The following is a 23605-nucleotide window of genomic DNA, read 5'->3' as shown; positions in this document are numbered from 1 at the left end:
TTTAGATGTTAGTATCGGTGTCCTAAAGGAGATTTCCCTGACTGAAGCACTTGAGCAGAAGTCATTTCTTCAAAGCAATGCCTTCAAACAATTAAGGCTGCCCCACAGATAGGAGTAAGAAGGAGCAGATAAGCCCTCAAAAAAGGATTATTCCCTTCCCATTCATTTGACTGTATTAGAGGAAAGCAAATTGGAGTACATGGAGAAAGAAACAGCCTGCACCTATCTTCAACAGTGAAAGGACACAGGGCAGAAAACACCTTGCAGCCAAAAAGGCTTCACACACATTTGCATTACTCGGGTAACCCTGAAGACACAGGTAAACTTCCAATGACTCTCTGAAAGAATGCAAATGACAGCTGTCTGCAAGCAATATAAAACTTTTCATTCCTCATCATCCAGTTAGAGCTGAAGAAGCTTCTTGGATGAGAAGCAAAACATCTTCAAAGAAAAACAAAAAAGTCCAGTTGCCTCCTGAAAAGCACCTTTGGGACAACCATGACCTGGATGACTGAGAATCTCCATAGACATGGAGAAAGAAAGTCTTAGTTATACCACTTTGATTAGTTTACTTCTGACTCCCAAACAGGGTTGTAAAAACACAGCGTTTGTCCGAGGACGTCTCCGTGGTCATGTGGCTGGCATGACTAGACGCCAAAGGCGCACGGAACACTGTTACCTTCCCACCGTAGTGATCCCTATTTTTCTACTTGCATTTTTACATGCTTTCAAACTGCTAGGTTGGCAGAAGCTGGGATGAGTAACAGGCACTCACTGTGTTACGTGGCACTCGGGATTCGACCTGCCAAACTGCCGACCATCTGATCGACAAGCTCAGCGTTCTAACCCACTGAGCCACCGCGTCTCTTTAGGGGTCCATTAATGCAAAATATCCCACCATTCGTCTACTGCCTTTCTCAGTTACATAGCTTTTCTTGTCTCTGCCTGCCCAGAGGCAGCCCTGTAAAATGGTTTAAAGTTGAGCAGATTCCAAATTTCCCATATTCATATGAAATACGGTAGCTCTTCTACTAGGTCAGAGGACCTCAACCTTTTGAGGACCAGGGACCGGTTCCACAGACCGGAGGGGGCGTAGTTTCCTGTACTGCCTGCATCCCACGGATGGGGCTTTGCTTGTTTGCATGGACGGGAGGTTGGGGACCTCTGCACTAGGTGTTCTGGATCTTTTTTGCCAGACAAAATATTATCTCAGCCAATAGGCAAAGCATTTCAGGATTCGTTGTTCTTTTCTTTCCCATCCTCCCAAAATAAATAATTAGCTGGTTCTTCTCTCCTATATTATTCCTGTTTCCAATGAGCAAGACAAAATCCTAGATAATAGAAACCGAATCTGGAACAAGGACAGTGCAGTTTGTTAGTATGCAAAATTGCAAATATTCACTTACCTCTACCATTCATGCATCAAGACTCACCCTTAGAGTCAGGCAATTCATTTGAAGCTCTTGGGGTCAATTCATTTTTCCAGCTGAGCCATCAGAGTTATTTTTAGGATGTTTTAAATTATTTTTTGGTTGTCAGCTTTGGCAAAGGCTGTTGCAAAAATAAACTAGATTTATATTATATATATATATATATAAAACAAATACCTGACTGTATTAAATGAATGGGCTAAATAAAACCAGAGATTTCAGCAAAACCTGCAATTCTCTCCATAGCCCCCATTTACTTTATTAGACAGATTGTCAAGGTCACTATCTTCTTGTCTTCTCTTCAAATGGGACTCAAAAAAGTGAGACATACGTATTTTTTTTCATGCCTGACCTTGAAAAAACTTTTTGAAAAAGATCCAAATTTTGTTCATGATGTTTCAAGATTTTTTCTGAATTATTGTTCAATCCTGCATGACTCAAACTCGAAAGGTTTTCACATTGGCATAATGATTGCTGTTGCAGATTGAAGTTTGTTTTGTTTTGTTGAAGCAGAATCAGGATTGAATGTAAAGTAGCAGTTTAAGCAATTGTAGGGCTGTGAAGGAAGTGGAAGAAAAATGAAGGCAGGTTTATAATGTAAAGCATATAATTCTTGTACTTAGAGCTGATGAGTTTTGTCCTTTGGGGTTTTTTGAAAGAGCCAACATTCCCCCCCCCCATGGCTGATTATGTTTCTTCTGACATCGTATGAGTCTTCAGTTATTATGCCAGGAAGGAGGAAAAAAATTAAATCTGTAGTCATTAGTTCCAAACCAGTAGTCCTTCTTTGTCAGCCTCATAAATTAGGACAAGTGACCAGTGTTTCCATTGCAATTGGCACAAGGGTGTGGTTTCTATTGATTTGTGATGCTAATATTCCTAAAACAATCTTTGGCTCTCAACAGATGCTTTCATCTTATTAACAGAGATTCAGATCTTAGCAAAAACACTTGAATCGTTTTGAATTGGTTAAGTGATTAAAATGTTGTGTATTTAATTATTCTATCTACTCAGTTTTGATAGTATCAATCTCTCCTCGAAATCCAATGGACTTTTTTAAAAATCCAAGCTGCAAATAAGTATATGGTTGATTACTGATACACACCCATTTACCGTAATATAAAAATCATTTTACTCTGATGTCTTCAAAATATTGGTGTAAACGTTCAGGTTATTTTGAATATTAATTTCATGTTTTTAGCATTAAATATGTTTGCCTATTAGTAGTCCTGAAGGAGAAATCAGAAGAAACATTAATTTAAAATGCTTAGATGAAATACTGATCTTATAGTAAAAATGTAAAGAAATAAAATGCACTAGAACCATTGTTTTTTCAAAACACATTGTGGGGCCCTTGGTGCTCTCTGAGCTTGGCAGTTTTTTTGCAGATGTTTCGTTATCAAACTAGGTAACATAATCATAATTTAACCCTGAGTTACAAACCCTGAGTTACAAATATTCTCTTCTATTGATATCAAAACACATTGCATATATAAAATCATTTCTATAACATTGCATGTTGAGAACATTAAGTCTTATGTAAAGATGAAGTTTGTTTTACATACCATAGTTCATCAAATCTGGTAAATTTTATTTGCAAACAGTGACTATTTTATGATTTTAAAAGGGTTAAATTCCTTCTCAGGTAGCATCTCACTCCAAATCTTTTCTATCAGTATTGTTTTTTAGGTAGTTCTCAACTTATGACCAAAACTGGAAGCAGAATTTCTGTCACTAAGCAATGTGGTTGTAAAATGAAATGTCACGTGACCATAGCAATGTAATGACTGCAAACCCAGCACTCCTGGTTGTTGTTGTAATTCCAGATAGGTGGGTCAGATAAGTGGAGGCAGTCCCAGGCAAGGAGCGCAGGGGTGGGAGATGCTTTGTGAGGCCTGGGACAGGTCCTGCCTGCATTCTGGGGGAGGGTGTGCAGTGTGTGTGAGCATAGGGAGGTTGTGGAAAGAATATGCTATGGCTCAGGGCCCACAGCTCTGGGGCTGCAAGAAGCTCCTCAGCTCCTCAGGTCTAGCAGCTTGGCATAAAATCACTGCATCCTGGAAAGGGCCAAATGCTCTGCACCCAGGTTATCTTTATGGCTTCCCTCCTACTATTGACTCTACTGTATATGAGGCAGCTGCTGGCCCTGCCAGGTTTGTTCCTACTTGCATCTCCCATGGAACCCCAGAAGCATTACACAAGCTATACGCTTGGGTATAGGTCATGTCTCTTCGTCCAGCATTGTCATAACTAATAAGCCAAGGGCTACCTGTATAGATAAGAAGAACAAAATGACATTTCTTAGATTCTTTGCTGTGTAGTATCTATTTAAATTCTCAAAATACTAAATAAAATTTAAATCCATCAAATGGTGAAAAAGCTTGTGTGTAATCACATGCAAAGTTTCTTGGGAGTAAGATTAAGACTCGGACTGAGTTCTAGGTAGGTACTATATAAAGTTGTGCTATAAAGTACTATAATAATTCATATTATTTCCTAGCCCTGCTAAGACTGAAGCTATTATTTTGTAATAGTGTTCAGATGAAACCAATGGTGCTGATAGCTAGCAAAGTAAAATCAAACAAATACTATATTGTGGAAACGATTTAAAATTGAGTGAATATTTGGATATGGTTTTTTGGAAGAAAAAGGAAGCTGCTAGGTAATCTTCCCCCTCTTTAAACAGGTGACTTGAACCTTGCTTCTTGAAGCTGCTGCGGGTAAACCATTCCCTATGTGTTTTCCATCACTTTCCACCTGTTTCATTTCTTGATGATGTTCTTTGTTTCTTTCACAGGTGAGAATTGACTCAATATGAGTGGCCTTGGGAACAACTCTACGGACCCAGGAAACCTGGATTCTCAAAAGAGGAAGGGGTCACCATGCGACACTCTGGTCCAGAGGTAAGTACAATTTTAGGGGATTATTCTTCCAGGATAGAGGGGGTTTTTTCTTTTCTTTCTGGCACTCTTTTTCTGCACAAGCAGATGGGAGCAGATTTCATCCCCTCGGATAAGTTCACACATCCCACCAGTGTTTGGCTGTTTGTTTGTGAGTATCTACTGTAGAAGATGGAACACAACTCTCCATCTGTTCGTCTTCTCTCTTGGGGAGCAACTGGTGATTTGTGACTGAAGCTGTTTTTACTTATTGATTGACTTGAGTTTGTAGCACACTTCACACTTTATGGTCATTAATATTTCTCTTGTTTCAAAATCTAAAATCCAAGAAAATTTATTGCATCTTCAAATTATATGGATATCTAAAGGCATCTAGAAGGGGATTGGCCATCTCCCTAAATGTTGTATTTTTTTTTAAAAAAAGAACTAGAAAATGATGATTATCATTTTCTCATAAATTGATAAAACCTTGCTTCTCAGGTTTTAGTTAGAACACTAATACTTTTTATCAGTTCATTTCTTGGAAAAGTCAATTAAAAATCCCCTTATTAATCGAATACCAAATTTTCTTTTAAAATGTAATTTTTGAGTATTTTGAAAACTCACAGGAAATTGGGATCAGAGCAGATATCTTGAACTTTTTGAAACTCGCACCATTTGAATTTCTTAAAATGGTATACAGTTCCAGTAATGGCTTTGTTAATTCAGCTTTGTTCTACCTGTTTCCCCCCCCCCCCAGCATTTTACTTAGGAGTGGTACTAGATACTGCATTATTCCTCCATGCCAGCCCACTTTGCACTGTCTATATTTCACTCTTCATTACAGTTCTCTCATGAAAAGGTTTTTCCTCTTTATGAGGAATTGTGGAGAAGGTAATTTTGGAAGTAATTGTGATAGCTGGCAACTATAAATAGCAACAACTTTAAATATGTGGCAAAGTAGTACTTATTCCAAGGAAATATTCCATGGAATATGACATTTGTTTCTTTATTACATTTATATCCTGATTTTTCTTCAGGAACACAAGTCAGTGTACATTAATATCTCCGTTTTGTCTGTGTCATTGACATTGACAGTCTGCTTGACAACAACCCTTTTGAGATAGATTGGACTGAGAGGGCGAATGGTACAAAGTCACTCAGTGAGTTTCCATGGCTGATGGTGGAATATGTTATACCATACTGGTCCAAAAATTCTGGGGGAAAAACAACAACTATGCTGCTGGTGCTAACAACAAATGTTCCCCTTCCATGCAGATATTCTGACCATGGATTATGAGAGGGCTATCCTTGCTAGTTTCTTCTATTCTCATGGTTTCTTTTTATATGACTAGAGGTTTGGTTTGGTTTTGAGCTGTGTAAAGTCTAAGGAAAAAGAGCTCACATAATTTTATATAACTGTATTCACATACCTCCTTTATTTTCTGTTTGGTCATTCATCTGTTTCCATAGTTCAGAAACTCCTCACAATAGGAGCCTAATTCTGAGGTCAAGCAAGTCATAGGCCCATTTGTTTAGTTAATTTATATTCCATACTTCAAACATAAATTTTACATTGCAAAAAAGCTAAACTAGAAGAAATTATTATTAATATGCTAAACAAATAGCCACTGCAGTATCCCACTTAGATTAATAATAAAATCAATACTGCTGTCAGATGTAGATGCTAATACTGGTTGTATTTAAAAGTCTGGCAGAACAAAAAATTATTTTTATCCCTTGCCAAAATTGTAGGAATAAAAGTTGCAAGTGGATCTTCTTTTAATACTGAACGTTTCTATAGCATTCCCAGGCGTGTCTATTCTGCTGAAAGTATGGATAGTGGATAGGAAAGTGTATGTGAACTACACCATCATGCTATTACAATTCAGGACAGGTTACAAGGAAAATGTCTCCTCAGTTTGTAAACCAGCAAGTTGGGGGAATCATTTGCTGTTGTACCAGAATTAAGGAACTATGCAAAAGTCCAAGTCTACAGACATTGATGTAAAAGGGACAAAAGCATACAAGAAGAAGAAAACCAGCTTATTAACAATTCCTACATATGATAATTGCCACAGTGACTTCTAATGGAGAGACTGGTAGAGCCAAATTGATCCAAGCCAAGCCTGTGCAAAACATATACTGTTTCATCCCTTTTTCATAGGGAGCTCAGTGGAAGTTAGTTTATTATTTCTTCAAAACATTTTTCACCTTCTCTAATGCTGAAATGGTTTCCATAATGGCTTCTAGGAAAACAGTGAGAAACAAATCTATATTTGCCCATAGGAATAATGTGTAGATAATAATATAGAAGGAGAATGCGGTGTAGAATAGGGAGTCTGGATGCATTCTGTAAATTTTTAATGAGGAGCAAAGAGAATGAAAAAGGAAAAGCCTTCACGTTTCTTACTTAAAAACAAAGGATTGCAGCATTTGACAGACTAATATATTTATTACAGCACAACTCTGTCAATTAATTGGCAGGATTATATATATCATATATAAACTGTTGCTTTTTTATATAATTTTAAGGCTGTGGGCTTTTTGTAGTTCTTCATATTATCATGTAAAGATATACTTATTTTCATTCTATTGTAACATAGTAAAATGCCGTGAAACATTCCAAATCCAGTGGTACAGTATAAATGTGATGATGCAGAAATAAATAAATACATACATACATACATAAAATTGGTGCCATGCATGACGTAGCACTTGTGATAATTCTGTGAAGCAAAATAACAATTAACAGGCACAGCAATTAAATGGCAGTCCAGCCACCGTAACCCTGACAAGTTAATTAATAACTATAGTGAATAGTGAATAGAAAACAGCTATTTGTAATCAGATTTAAATGGATAGTGTCAGATTCTTGACTGATTGTTTTAGCTCAACAGTTCCTTATCCCAACTGTAGTCTTCCTTTGCAATTTTTCTAGTAGTGAATGGCAGATTTCATATCAGAAGCAGGATTCCTTTCGAAGTCAAAGGTTTCTCCTACTTGATTCTAGATATTGCTGTTCGTGATATTAGGTTTGTGTCTGCTGATTCTGTTGATTCTACATGTGTGTATGTGTGTACACACATACATTCTACTCTATAAATAGAATTATTAGCATATAGAATTATTATATATATATATATGTGTGTGTGTGTGTGTGTGTGTGTGTGTGTGTGTGTGTGTTATGTTAACTATTAGATTACCTTGCTAGGCCCCAAACATGGGGCAAACCTTTATTTCCTGTTTTCAGCCTTATCTCAAAGGCTCAAGAGGTTAAAAACACTGCCTAATGTGCAATCAGCCCAGGTTCGAATCTCAGAAGGGTATGACTGACTGATGAAGACTAATGAGTCAGAAATGCATCTCAGCCTCCCTTAATTCTTTGTTAGTAATTTACACACACACACACACACACACACACACACACATATATAAGCTTTGGAAGATGAGCAAATTATTCTGTCTCCTTCACTGGAAAAGTATTAGAGTTTTAGAAATGCCTGGTGTAAATCCTTAAGTTGTGACTCCCAGTGGCTGTATAAACTGAGACAATAGATTATGTCCTGGATAGAAATTAGACATTAAACAGATTTGGCAACTTTAATTAAATCCTCTGATATTCTACAAGCAATAAATTAATAATGCAGATCTCTGGTGTCCATTTACTGAATTTTAACTGACTATCTTTACTGATGTTAATGCTAGTCTTTTATGTGGGTCTCTTTTTCCCAAACACTCCAAGAGATAGACACCAGAAGCTAGAATTATTTTTTTAAAAGAGGTATATCTCAGTCTTAATTACATTTTGATTTTGTGTTTGAAGACAATGTTGGGACAAACTACTTTAAGCCCAATTTTGCTCAGTCTCTTTCCAAGTAAAGATCTTAACTGGTTGAGCCCTGACTTCATTTAACTTAACATCCCCAATACTACATCGTAGAATGGGCAAAAGTTAACCCTTGGGTTAACAAATATATTTTTCCTATTTTACTTTCTTTTCAGCATACCTTCTAAGATGGCTCCTGCTGTTCTGTTTGCATGTATCATCTAAAGGAGAGTGCTGTCTTCAATAAACTGTTCTTTTACTCACTTGCATATTCATGCCAGTTCAGTTCATTAAAGCCCTTAATTAATTTGTATGATTAATTGGCAGAGGTTTTTAACAGTTTGTCAGAATTAATTTCAGCCTGCTAATATACCATTTTCTTCTGTGTTGGAGTCTATATGCTTAATTGTTACTGATGGTGGTAGCTGACTGAAACTATTCTTATTAGGCATTTTTGTAAAAGCAGTTGCTTTATTTTTTCCATCAGTTGCAGCTTATATTACCATAGCAACAATGGCAATGAGTTGTTAATATCTTAATGAATTCACATATGTTGCTTTACTGGTTTCCTGCCCACCACCCTTTCTTTAATTTCACCTGAACAAAAATGTCCAGAAGTAACATTTCCCATTTCTTCCACAACCTATGCACCTTTACCTTTCCCAGATTTTATTTATGTGTGTGTGTGTATGTGTGGTGTGGTGTGTGTGTGTACACACATACACACATGTTAAAGCTTATATGCGCGAGTGTTTAGCAGAATTTTTCATTTGAGTATAGGAAAGAAAGATATTCTTGTAACTGTTCTTTTTTTTAAAAAGTTATGCTTTCAACAGCTTATCTGGGTCATCCATGGTCTTCAAAGAACAGCATGGAAAAAAAAAGTTAATTGAACTAGTAGAATATTGTTAAAGCAGGAATCCAAAGTGGAGAGAATACCCTTAGTATTGTTAGGTCTCCATTTCTGGGAATAAATGAGGTTTTAATTCTGGAAAAATGAAACTTGGAAAGAATAATTACATTTATCAATATCAGTGGTTATGGCACATTCTAGTACGACAATCAAGCACAACATTCTAGGAACTGCATCATTCTTCCAAATAATGGAGACACTAGTTGAAAGGGGTGGAAGAGAGGTTCTGTTTAGGTTCTATATTCCCAGCTGTGAAGGTGTTACCAATGGAGCAAAAATAGGAGTCTGATCAATAACAGAAATCGTGGGAAAGGACCTGTTAAGCAGCTTACAACTGTTAGCTATTCATTTTTTTAAGTTTAGGGGGGAAAACATTGCAAACTGTAGAATTGGCTTTTTGCAACTAAACAATAGTTAGTTGTTCTTCTTTGGCTTGATTTTATGATCTGTTGGCTACATTTCAGTTTTGTTTATGAAGTGATTGCTATTGCAAGGAGATTGATTATCTTTCTTAATTCATTTTTGTCTTTTAGTTTATTAACTCTGTTTGTTGGCATGCTGCCATCACATTTTATTCCCCAGTAGCAACTTACCAATTGCTTTTTGCCCTCATTGAACTCCTTTTAATTCAATAAGTTGGGTTTTTTTCTGCCTTAATGACAGAAAGGACACCTCAGATATGTGTAAAAAGGAAAGAATTAGGACAGTTCAAAAGAGAAATACATACATACTATCGCACTATTCCAGAGTAAGCAAAGTGCAGAAAGAGAGTAAGAGCATGCAAGCAAAATAAATTAAAGGTGTGACTTACAGTAAAAGGGGAAAAAAGGAAATATGACTCAACCTAATTTTAAATCAACAGTAGCTACTGTACCTGTCCTTCTCCTTCTACCCTTCTTTAGTTCTATCATATCCAAACTACATAGATTTCATTTTCTGCTTTATGTTTCTCTTTTTTGAGAGAAAACTCCATCCTACCATGACCTTTTCTACTTTCCCCTTCCTATTAAATGTATCAGCAGTTAACAAAATATAGTCTTCCTTCGTGTATTTCTTTGTATAAGAGAAAATAATCTTTGATATTTCTGACAAAGCAATTTCAAGAGCTGACCTGAGCATTACGACAAAAATACCATATTTCATAAATGACTGTAATTCTGCAGTCCCATCATTAACCGTGGACCCCTGGGTCATTAAATGAGGATGTCACGTGATCACGACCTCCTGCTGACTTCCCCATCGATTTTGCTTGATAGTGCACACTAATAACAATATGAACACTTCAAAGAATAAAAAAAGAACTTCCAAAAATAAAATTTCTGAATACATTAACAGTCACCTTTGCTGGGCTCCAGCCTCACACTAATTCAGTGCTTGATGGACAAGCTACCTGTTAGAAGTCTTCTCGAACTGGCACAATTGGCAAATATTTTCAGGGAGAAGTGACCCCACAAATAACCTGCCTCCGCTATTCAGGTCTTAAAAGATGGTAACTACCAGAAAAAAACTGGAAGCCAGTGTGCTGGTGCAGCAGTGGTGTCATATGGAGAAATGGGGCACTTGAAACTGTGCAGACTGCTGCATTCTGGACCAGTTGTAATTTCTGGATTACCTTCAAGCATGTTATTATCCAAATAGGAAGTGACTACAATGAGTGACTATCAGCAGGCCTGCTAGTCCAGCAATAGGTACAGTTGGCACATGAGATGTTTCTGTGCAAAGCCCCCCTGCAACCAAATAGAGTCATAAATTCAGGAGAACCGTAGAATTGCGCACTACTTCTCCCTGTTCCCTCAAAAATCAAAGATGATGTGTCTGCAGGTTATGGGGCAGGGAATTAAAAACCCAACGCTACTCTGTATTTCTAGGGTTGAGTCAGAGCTGGGTTCCTCCTCAACCAAATCCCCACATCTTCTGGGCCAGAGGTAAAAATGAACATAAGGATCCTCTCTACTTTCTAAGGAACGATCTATTTAAACTTTTTCTAGATGACTGAGTTCAGACACGTCTTAGGCACTTCTATAGGATCTGTATATCTGGAGTCCAAGTTCAAGCAAAGCCAAGTGATTCTATCAAACAAATGCCTATAATAAGGATTCCCACAACCCCTCCTTATCAAAAGAGACCTAGTCACCTGAAATGAGACCACCAGCTGGCTTTCTGCAGATGCATTAAGAGTGAAGAAATGAGCTCACTGCACCACTCTTTATCACCACAAGATAAGCCCTAATGCTCTTATCTCTGCTTAGTCAGCTTCACTCTTCATCTTGTGTCATCTGTCTCCTCAGTGGTCCCTCCCTCCACATCCATACCTGTTTTAATGTTGAAACAGATTGGATTTCAGTGAATTTATGGGTGCTTAGAATGTGTTCACAAAAACTCCCAAGTATTCAAGGAACTGATATATTTGGTTTGATTTATTATTGGTTTGGCTTTTGAATTATTTCTGAATAAACCATACATAGGTTTTGATTATGGAGAATTCAGTAACTATGAATTGATTTTCTCTAACAGCAATGAGAAACGACGCAGGGAGCAAGAGAACAAATACTTAGAAGAGCTGGCAGAACTGCTTTCAGCTAATATTGGAGAGATTGACAGCCTGAGTGTCAAACCAGACAAATGCAAGATTCTAAAAAAAACGGTTGATCAGATTCAGCAGATGAAAAGACTCGAACAAGGTAGATCTATAAAATCTTTTGTCTTTTTTGTTGTTCATTTCCTGTGTTCTTGAATTTATAATACAAGGCAATGGTATATAAACTATGTGCCAGGATCTTCTTGAGGAAGCACAGGAGAACTTGAAAAATGTTCACAAAGGTAGAATAGAATCCTATCAGTCATCCACTGCTAAAGCCCAATTGATCAAAATTTAAGTTTTGCATAAGATTTTCTTCCTGGTTCACACTGGATGAACTGGGAAAATAAGATCTTTACTGTTCTACAATGACAACCTGATTTTTAATAAAGGATTGCAGGTAAACTTCGGCTGTGTTTTGATCATAACATTCACTACATGCAGATTGTATAAGGAAGGAGCCAAAGTTATTTTTTAAAACTAATGCAGGGTTAATATCCCATCCCAAAGGTAATAACACAAAATTGCAAGTAGTAACACCATTCCTAATCCTTACTTGGTGGATGGTACAACAAATATTGGACATGCACTAAGAGTATTAGAAACCAAAACAAGTTCAATACATTTGAGGGGCACTGAGCCATAGTACTGAAAGCCAAGCTGCATATTATGTGCAACTCCATGTAATGAAGGATGTATTGTACACTTTTTCTGTAAATTAGCAAACAGCTTTTGGGAGGATTGAAATGTGGCAGAAGACCTGCTGGCTGGAGAGATAAATACTTAATGTTTCGTTGTTCTTTCCCCCCCCATGATTTTCTCTTTATAACATCATAATTCTGTATCCTGCAAAGTTAATGTGGAATCAGTTTGGAATATATGGATTTGGAGCAAGAAATTCACAAGCAGAGAAACGTTACTGTATGCACTTTCGTTGTATTTCCTACTGTTCTGATATCACAATACTCTCTCAAAGTTATTTACCAAAGCAATCACCAATGCATTTTGAAGCAGATTCCCCATATCACTCACTTTATATTTTTGTATTTTTTTGCCTGAGATGCTGGTGCATACAGTCAGTAGTTTTCCTCATTGAACTAAAATGTACTATTTCAAAGTCAGTATTATTCCTCACCCCCATCCCCACCCCAGTTTAAATTATATAGCCTGTGTGTATGTGATTGCTGGGGAGATTTCAGGGAAGAATTAATATATTGGAGTCAATGCTCAACTATTTCTCCAGTGCTGATTCTCTATCTTTCCAGCTGCTTGGGACCATTTATAATAAGAGCTGTGTGCAGAGCAAGAGTACATTCAATTTTGCTGGCTTGTCACTTCCTACTCAAACTTCCTCTATCCTTGCAGTCACTTTAATTTTCTTTGCTAAAACATAGTTGTAGTTCTATTAAGAATATAAGAGCAGGTGATTAGCAGGCATTGCAAGCTTTAGACTGAGACTCCTTAGTCATTAACCATTAAATTTTGCTTCATCAGATCTGTTTATTGCAAGTGGCACAGTAATTTTATGTGCAAATAAATTCGTAAGAATCACTAGCCATCGAATTCCAGTAATGTTACAGGGGCAGTTCTACGCCATTGGCTAATATTCAGTCCGTATTTAGTATAAAGATTTCTGTTTATATTTCAAACAGACTTCTAAAGAAGCTTGTGAGATACCTATTTTAATGTGATGTACCGTCTGAGAAACTACAAAAATATTTTGTTTGGTAGAGACTTGGATTTTGGTTTTAGGATTGAAATTACAAAATTATACAGTATTTCTATAATGCTTGCAATTGGATGACACCAGAGTCTTTTAAGAGAAGGGAATTGGGATAGGAGGCAGATACGGCTATTTGAGGATTTGTAATTGCTTCAGAGAACTGCTAACCATATCAGGCAACATTATACAAGTATACTTGTTGTCTTCAGTTGCTGGTTGGATATGCCCAATCTAATATAATTGAGATTTCTTGTATAGGAAATAATGCACCTGAATTACTTTTCATTCAAGTCTGGATGGTGAAAACTTTTGTGAATTTTATGCACAATTGACTTGGGAAGCCGGTGTGTGGTGTAGTTGGTTCACATGGTGTAGTAAGATGGCGTTGTGATTCAGGGTCAGCCTGTGGGTTCGGCAGTTGGGTCGGACGATTCAGAGGAGGAGGAGAGGGGTGTTGGAGAGCTTGCTGAGGGTGTTGGAGAGCTTGCTGATGATGGCCTTGAGGCTCTGCAGAGCCCTCAGCCAGGCCCCTCCCATCTGGTTATGACGCAGACCCAGCTGTGTGAGCCTGACAGCGTGGATGAAGATGACCCACAGCTGGCCCTGTTCAAGGATGCCCGACGCAGGAGGCAGTCAATCAAGAGTAAACAGAGGAAGGCAATGGGGCACCTCAGAAGGAGGCAGAGAGAAGCCACGCCCTGAACTATTTAAAAGGGGAATGTGTGGGAGGGCTGGTTTGCTGAAGGCAACCGTTTGAATAGCTCCTGTTTCATGGTTCGTGTCTTGTTTTGCTCTGTTTTATGTTAATAAATTTGGCAGGCTTAGTTCCAGCCTCTTGCCGTTTGTAAAGGGGTTGTCCCTGCCTTTTCTGCAGGGCCGGTAGTAGGCTGGTACAGAACAGATGGAGGGTTTGTTGTCACTGTGTGTTGGGGGGTGGGAGCACAAAGGGAGGCTCAGCTAATCTCAATGTATACATAGTTAGTTGTACTTTGACAATAAAGGTTCATTTCACCAATTACTTTGTGAGCTTCCAACTATAACATTTCTACAGTGCTACAATTAACTTTTTTCACTGAATTTTAAAAAGAACAACTTCCTTATTTTATGTTACTTCAGTTTCATTCAAAATAACATTTTTTTTAAATTATGAGATAAAGCTATCTCTTTAGGGCAGGAGGTGGGATAGCAACACATACCTGACAATTTACCACTTGCCTCATACCTGATACCTGGACACAAGTTCATAATGATATCATGTATATATCATAATTCTGGCCTTACTGCAAGATCCTGGTTGCACAGTAGTGAGAATGCAGTATCGCAGGCTAATTCTGACTACAGCCAGGAGTTCGATCCTGACAGGCTCAAGGTTGACTCAGGCTTCCATCCTTCCAAGGTCAGTAAAATGAGGACCCAAATTCTTGGGGTCAAAATGCTGATATTGTAAACTGGCCAGAGAGTGCTGTAAAGCACTATAGGGTGCTATATAAGTCTTAAGTCCTATTGCTATTGTATTGTGGGTGCTTTGGCCCAAAGCATCCATTTATGCAGTCCTTCTATTTTTCTGCATTTTAAAATTGTATCTGCTTAGATGTGTATGTGTATGTATGTGTCTGTGAATGCAAATATCTGTGTGACTTCAGTGGATTTTCAGTTGGCTGCCAATGCACTAAACCACTGGTGTCAAACTTGCCACATCATGTGACGTGTCACAATATATCACGACTCTTTTTGCATTGCTGGCAATGGGGTGGGCATGGCTTCAATATGATGAAACTGGCCTGCGGGCCAGCAGTTTGACACCCCTGCACTAAACCCATCACTTACTTGAAAGCAAGAGCTACAATTAATGGCACAATTAAATATGCTGAGATGAGAGTAAATACTCACTACTTTCTGGAAGTCTGAATAATTTCTGGGAGAAACAACATTTCTCCATCATCTGAAAATTCAGTATTATCACTTTTTTGCAAGAAAAAAATTGCTCAGATAATCAGACAAGTAAGTAGAGCCATATACTACAATATGTAATAGAAGCTGAATCTTAATACTACAAAGTCCATTCCAAAGTAAATTATTGGGGATAATTACACATTGCTGAAATGCTACTTTAGGAAAACAGAAGCCAATAATAATAGCTGGGGGGGGAGGAGGGGGAGGTAGAAATATCTAGATTTTCAGTTTAAATTTTTGTGCTCATACAATTCAAGAGAGAGGTTCTCTCACTTCTCCCACTGTAGCTACGTAAATTGCTAGCAGCTGGGAGCATGAGAAATGGGGGCCCTGCCAAGGTCTGTTCTGGAATCCCTTCATGCTTAGATGAGAGAAAGAGGCACTCCATGTTTCTCTCTAAATTGAATGCTTGCTTTGTAGCATTGGCAGCTAATTTGAAAGACAAAACATAGGGCACATAGTCTGTCAACTTGCCAAGGAGAAAAGACTCTGCTTTTCATCCCAAGGAAGTTTTCTTTACATGCAGAATGGGGGGTGGGTTTATGAAAGAATGGTTCTAACATTCTTGCCAAGGATATTTGTGATCTCTGCAGTCCATGCAGCCCACAAATAAGCATGTTCGCATGTTAATGTTTTCTCATGTTTACACCTTTCATTTAAGCCTCTAAGGAGACAGTTTACACACTGTGTTTATTTTGTGGCTAACAATGATGCATGCCTCTCAGTAGGAACAGAAAATGAAATGGCTGCTTTCCCTGTTAGCGATCATATTATTCTTGCTACAAGTTAAATATAAATACAAAAAGCTGTTCTTGATGCTCCTTGTGAAACTGCATTGAGATTGCAATCAGCTGGATTTATCACCTTCTGTTTCACAAAAGTTAGCTTTTTTAAAAAAAAAATCTGTATGAAAAATATAACATTTTCCACTAGATATCTAATTTTGGAAGGGCATGATTTCAGTGTTAACATTTTAAAATTAAGTTATCATTAGGTGCCAAGGGAAAGTAAAATAATATCTCTGTCAGATATCGGTTTCCATTCAAAGTACGGTAGGCAGTTTTGAACGTGATAAGGCAATTGTCTGATTTTAAATAGGCAGCCTCATATCTCTGGGAAAAATATATAATTCCAAATCACAATTCTTTAAAAATATAATCTCAAAATGTCTCAAAGTTTCTTGTGGTTTAGCAAAGTGATTTTGTCTTTGTCCCTGCAAAGGCTAAGTTGATGGAACATTCTGGACAGGACTGAAGGAAGCCCTTTTACAGCTGCTTGAATTTTTCAAAACTATTCAAACAGACCACCTCAAATAGCAGAGGATTGGTTTAAAAAGAAAGGAACTCCTGTGAATCCAATCCAAATTCTTCTGCTCAAATTCATGATGCTGGTTTTGAAAAGTAAATAATAATTCCACACATTTTTAATTATAAATTGACACTTTTGCCTGTGCCTTTTGGTGAGTGTTAGAAGAAAAATGGTTTCTGGAGAAATGTTAAGTAATGTTAGACCAGGGGTGTCAAACTGCTAGCCGGCGGGCCGGACGCGTCATGTGGAAGCCGCTCCCACCCCATTGCCGGCAATGGCAAAACTGTCCCAATAAGTCACGTGATGTCACATGACGTTGTGAGTTTGACATGTCTGTGTTAGACTGAAGAGAAGTTAGTGCCATTGGCCTCTGTGGCTTTAGGAAACACTCTAGGAAAGTTATTGCAGAACCCAACCTAGCTGGGGAATTCTGGGAGTTGAAGTCCACACATCTTCAAGTTGCCAAGGTTGAGAAACTCTTGCTACACACTATTGGAGAAAAAGAAATATTTTGGAAACATGCATTCAGTGATATGTTTCATCAGATTTCATGCACACTAGAGATTGAAACTGAAGGGATTTTTCAAGGAGGTAAGTGCTTAAGAATTTCTGGCTTATGGGCACTTTCAGCAGTCATTAGTCTCCTTGGCATGGCATAGCATGGCTGAACGTTAACTAGGCCAATTGCTGCTTCCTTGAGCTTTGCTCTCTTCTGGCAGCTTATCTGCTTCTGCTGATTGTGTTGTTTGGGGAAAGGAGGGAGGGAGAAACCTCATCTCATTTATACTACATTTATTTGTAATCTTTTGAATATGGGATGATGGTTAAGAACATCAGTATCCATCAAAAAATACTATCTGAACGTTCAGCATTTGGGATCGTGTTGGTGTCTTCTCTCCAGAACATTTTCTATTATTCTCAGCAACAACAAAATCTATGAATGCTGGTTTGTCTATTTCAGGGGTATCAAACTCAATTTCATTAAGGGCCGCATCAGCATTGCGGTTGCCCTCAGGGGGCCGGGTGGGTGTGGCCTGGGTGGGCGTGGCCTACTGGGTGGGCGTGGCTAAAGTGCATATGGCCTACTGGGTGGGCATGGCCAGCTCTACATCATTCGCATCAAGGGTGCCTATGGGGGCCTGGGCAGGAGTGGGACAGATCTGAGGGTCTCTGGCAGGAGGAGGGTCTCTGGGCCAGGGCCAAGGCAGCGGGGGCCGTTCCCTCACTGTTTCCAGGATGGCTTTGCAGGCCGCATGAAACCACTTTGCGGGCCGGATCCGGCCCCCGGGCCTTGTGTTTGACATGTCTGGTCTATTTGATTTCCATTCCTGATTGTTAGTGATTTCTACCTCAGGTTGTCTCTACAAATAAATGTGTGACTATATTTTGAACTAAAATGCATCAAAAATAAGTAGTTTTGGGTAGTGGATTCCATTGTTAGTTCCACAGTTGACTTGCATGCCTTTTCCTAAGAATAAGCAGAGTATTTCCCTTAAAGTTATTAGAGTGAGGAAGGTTAAAAGATATTGTGGATTAAGGGAGCAGAAGGTTGCTAAACAGGACGGGAACTGAGCTCTCTTGTTTAAGAGCATCCACCTTTCAGTACCAGCTTTTGAGGTCAGGTAAAAGGAGAGACTGCTTTAAAGTCTACTGGTGGAAACAGGATGCTGGACTAGATAGATTTTTGGCTTAAATACCACAAGGTTGCTATTCTCACTGAACTCCGATTCTGCTGGAGATGTAGGAGAAATCTGAGCTCAGCAGTCTTTAGCTGCTGTCTTCTGCAAGAACAACTGTTTATTCAATAGGAAGCAGAAGGGCACAATGATAAAGGTAAGCAGTTGGGGGCGGGGAGTGGCTAAGAAGCAGTAAACAGGAGCCATAACAAAAGTAATTATTAAGAAACACTGCTTAGGACTGTTGATTTCTGCTGCCCTACCTTTTTCTAAGTTGTTTTCCACATTAGAAAAAACTAGAATCTTTAATGTTAAAAAAGGCCTTAGAAATAAACAGATGTGATTTTGCCACGGATATACAAATGCGACATTGCACTCAAATATAACAATGAATGTCAGAGCATGTTGGGAAGTGGTTGCTGTTGCTAGGGGAAGTTTTGTGAAACAGCCTAATGAATTATAATGCCCTCTACTCATTTGTAGAACTGTTAGATATCAACTACCTTGCTTCATAGCTTGGGAATTAGGTGTTTTAATGCCCCTTCTACATTGATGATAGTGCAAAGGAAATTGGTTTGCTGGCACTGGGCATTGTGCCCCCCAAAACAAATTACTGATACATAGGATACATAGAAGCTGAACTCATCTGGCGATATAAAATCAATCTGTAGTTGAGCCTCACTTTCTCCTCCTTGTGCAATATTTTATTGAAAATTGTTGGAATGATTTCCTGACATTTTGAGAGAAGTAACATACTGTAAAAGACTGAAAATGGATTTAATATAATTTAAGAAATTGACCAACCCCAACTCTGTCCCCAAACAAAGGAAGCCATCCAGAAAAGCCTCACTCAATTCACTTTGCATGATCACCAACTGCAGCTCCCCAGTAACTCCCCAAACTATTAAGTACAGTCCTAAGATACCAATACGCTGCCCATCTCTATCCCAGATGCCGTGGCAAGGTAAAGAGAGGAAGTTTTAAATCTTCGGAACATCAAATAAATCCCCGTTAAATCCCATAATCAGGATTCTCAGTGGCCGAGAGAACACTAATTTGGCACCGTCCAAAGAAAAGCAAAGGTATGAAGCAGCAGGTGGAAGCTACATTGAATGGAAACAATCCACAGTTAAGCCCTTTTTTTGCCAAGTGTTCGTCGGGGCAATTCCTCCTATTGACGGATTTCTCTGCTCTGTTTCTTTTAAAGATGCAAGAAGCCAGTCCTTTCCCTCCATACCAAGCATCTCATTTGTTTCTCTCCCTTAGAATACTGTAGAGGGAGGACCTCGAGAGAACAGAGGAAGCCTTCTAGGTCAACCCTGGCTGCATGCTTATACAGCAGTCCAGGCCTGCTCCTCTGCCTCTGCTTTGCATGCTAGGCTGCTGTTATTTAAAAGTATCAAACAAATTCTTTTAGAATGGTTTCCCAGGACTGGAGCCCTTCCAAGGCCAGTAATGTACAGTTGGCAGGACATGGAGTTTGCGGCTGTGGCAGCAGTCTGAGGTTCATCTGCCAAGACAGCTATAAACATGGCAAAGGAAAGAGTAAGACAGTTAATTTTTCAGCACTCCACCTTCCCACAAAAGTTGCATGATAGTGTTTAGACCAGCGCTGCTCTGTGAATGGTGCTTTTCAAGTACTTGGTGCCTAGAGACTGCAAAAAGGGAAGGAAGGAAGGAAGGAAGGAAGGAAGGAAGGAAGGAAGGAAGGAAGGAAGGAAGGAAGGAAGGAAGGAAGGAAGGTTTTCTTGAAGTCATAAGTTTGTTGTTTTGTAAATGAATGAAATAGATGGATGAAATGTCTGTGTATAATTGAAATTTTATTTATTTTGATTTATATAGTGGCCCATCTTAAAATGCATTACTTTGGGTAGCCTAAAAACAATTGTAAAACAATATAAAAGCAGAATACAATATTAAAATATATTAAAACATATTTTAAAAAGTACTACACAATCTGCAACTATTAAAAACAGTGAATAACAGTCAGCTGTATAGACTTTACTAAGATGATAAGTTTCTTCTAATTAATTTGTATCGAACTTTTCAGTATGTTGTATCTTTGTGGAGTAATTTGCCAATATGTTCAAAGCAATGAACTAACTTTTTCAAAGTAATAGTGAATATATGGATTAGAAATTGTTAAGTAGATAAAAATAAAAAAAATATCCATGTTTAATCCACAAGCATTATTATTTAACTTATGATGAGAACATGACAGAAAAAAATTAAACATATATACATAGTCCACACAATTATAAGTAAAACTTATGGCAGTGGCCTCATAATTGGATGTCCAATTCAGCTATCCAGGCGATCGCTCTGGCATTGCTTCATGTAGATCTTCTAAGGAATGAGAGAATGCACATCCAGGGCAATCTAACCCTAACCTTAGCCTACAAACATGTAGCACATCTTTGTTGTCAGTCCATACCCTCTGAGGCTCAGGTATACCAATTTACTACATGGAAGGTCTTTTAGTCACTGTAGATAGCCATTGATGAACCTTGTGTGAATGGCTAAGACCATACACCCACTAGCCATCCCAACAAATTGTGATGGCATTTTGATGACTATTTCTATTTTATAGATGAAGAATTACAGACAAGAGAACAATTTGATCATGGGGGTCATGCCCAACTGAGATTTGAACCTATTCTTATGGACCGCAACTAATTTAAACTCAAAGTGCTCCTCCAGGGCATGCTATGTGTACTTGCTCAGTCTGCCAAAGTTGTCATCTGAGCTAGATGAAACAACCCTAGACAGGTGCAAGGCCATATAATTTGTGGGAGATTTTCCAGTAAGAATTACAACACAGGTGCCCTTTTCACATTACAGTCCCTCTGTGGGAACCTCTTTTTTGTGGCATCATCCCATTAAGCAGCTGGAACATTTTTAAAAGCCCACAATGACAAATGTACACACTCCTTCTCAGCTGGGACATTGGTTTCACAGAACAAATCTACTAATCAGACTTTTATGAAATATGGGACTGTACCATGTAGTGGGGAAAGGCTTGTGCATTCTAGTGATGCCATGAACTATATACAATTGGGGGGTCTATATTCCTAGAAGCGTCCCCTATGAAGTCAGATCATAGACAAGGGGTCAGACTAAATACACTAGAAACATACTCCAGTATTCTGCTAAAAATCCAAAACGGTTACAGTATTCAAAATCAAGACAGTGTCAATATGATACTGGAATATGAGTCTTCCCAGAGCAAAAGGTATCCAACAAGCTACTGGGGAAGATTGGAGGGAAGTATGAGTAGCACTAGTGTTTATAATGTAGGTGGATTAAGGATATAGAACTAATGACGTGGCCAGAGGCAAAAGGAAAGTTTGGTAACACAAAGAGTATATGCCATTGGACTGTGGAATGTGAAACCATGAATCAAAACCAATTTGATGTTGTGAAAACAGAAGTGTCAAGGCTGAATATTGACATTCTGGGAGTCAACAAAAGAAATGAATTGGAACTGTTTACTTCTCTTCAAAGTAGAAGCAGACAAGGAACCATCACTCTTAACAAAATATTGTCCAAGACAGTGCTCAGATTCAATCCCCGCCCCAATGATATCCATTAAAATTCAATGCAAGGCAAACACTATTATAGTGATACATATCTATGTCCTAACCAAAGATACAGAGAAAGTGGAAGTTGATTTAAAATAATTTAAAGCATCTTGTTGATGCAGCATTAAAAAAATCATACTAAATATAGAACTAAAGTGCTAAAGTTGGAACCAAAATGGCATTTGGAATAAAGGCAAAATTTGGTCTCAGTGCATAACACACAGGAGAAAGACTATCAGAGTTCAGCCAAGAAAATTCAATGATAATACAGCCACCTTTCCCCAACTACTTAAAAGCTGAACAACATTGAAATCAAGTTGATTATATATTCTCAAGCAAAGATGAAAAAGCTGTACTCCATGAAGAAAAACAAGATTTGATTCCTATTGTGGCACAGATCATGGGCTCCTTCTTGCAAAATTACAACTTAAACAAAATAAGCAGAACAAGAAGATATAAGCTCACCAGTATTCCATAAGAAGAGAAAGTTCATGAAACCCTAGCAGCACTGTTTAAAATCTTACAGGATATTGTAGTTAAAATGCTATATTCAGTTTCTAAGCATGTATGGCCCAGAGATGAAAATAGATCAATTTATTTAAGCATTTTATTAGTTCAATACCAAAAAAGGGCAGTGCTGAAACTATTGAACAGTTGTACTTTTCTTACATGCTAGTAAAATAAGGTTGAAGATTTTGCATTCATGGAAGGGGAACTGCCAGATGTACAAGCTGGATTCAGAAGACACCACTCCCCCTCCCCAAGATAACATTGCTAACATCTAGTGGGTGGTGAGAAAGATAAAGAATGAATAATTTTACTTTATTGATCATACAAAGGTTTGGACTGTTTAAAAGTATAAGAAACTAATCATAACCCTTAAAATATGGCAGTACTGGGTTACCCCATCTGTTCTAAGAAAAATTTGTATCATAACCAGAATAGTTTGAATGCTATTTGGAACAATTAAATGGTTCAGAATTGAGGAAAGATATGTCACAGTTGCATAATGTTATCTTATTTAATACATACAAAATAGATGTAGTGAGAAATGCTGCACTAGAAGAAATTGAAAATGGGATTAAATTCGGAATGTGGGGGAGAAACATCAACAACCTCAGATATATTGATGATATCACTTTGGTGATTGGAAATCAGAAAAACATAATCAGACAAGCTCAACAAAATGTTTTGATGCGTTTGAATTGCGCTGTTTCATGCAGCTATGTGTGTCAAAACAAACAGTTAATGAAATCATCATATGCGTTCTATTGCAGATCTTGAGGAAGAATGGTCTGTAGGAGATATAAATTTTATATTAAAGATAGCAATTACTTCACTGACCCATATTTTATTTATTTATTATTAGTTTTATTTATTTATTAGTTTTTATAAACCGCCCTTCTCCCGAGGGACTCGGGGCGGTGTACAGAGGAAGGGAAGGTATACAGACCGAACAATAAAATAATAAGAAACACTAATGCACACAAACTGGGACCCCAATTAACGCTATCATGCCAGGCCAGCCTGCTGGAACAAAAAAGTTTTTAAGTCGCGACGGAAGGTACGGAGGTCAGGGGCCATCCGGATTTCGGTAGGTAAGGTGTTCCAGAGGGCTGGCGCACCCACTGAGAATGCCCTCCCCCTGGGGGCCACCAGCCGACATTCCTTGAGCGGTGGCACCCTGAGGAGGCCCTCTCTGTGGGAGCGCACAGGACGGTGGGGTGCTGACATC

General features: G+C 38.3%; 1 protein-coding gene across 5 annotated transcripts in view; it reads left to right on the top strand.

Moving 5' to 3' along the window:
- Positions 1-23605, top strand: part of NCOA1 (nuclear receptor coactivator 1) — a 304315-nt gene that overhangs the window by 196251 nt on the left and 84459 nt on the right. For 4 of the 5 annotated variants that reach the window (XM_083348417.1, XM_083348415.1, XM_083348414.1 and 1 more), the window contains 2 exons: positions 4228-4333; positions 11566-11732. In XM_083348417.1, the coding sequence (XP_083204543.1) occupies positions 4245-4333; positions 11566-11732 (256 nt within the window). In that variant the 5' untranslated portion in view covers positions 4228-4244. Of the gene's footprint in view, positions 1-4227; positions 4334-11565; positions 11733-23605 lie in introns of those variants that run through there. The other variant, XM_083348418.1, reaches the window with a different exon arrangement.

The sequence above is a fragment of the Vipera ursinii genome (genome assembly GCF_947247035.1).
Source record: "Vipera ursinii genome assembly, chromosome: 1".
NCBI lineage: Eukaryota > Metazoa > Chordata > Lepidosauria > Squamata > Viperidae > Vipera > Vipera ursinii.
Note: the sequence above shows the minus strand (reverse complement) of the source record. Positions and strands in the feature narration are given on the sequence as shown.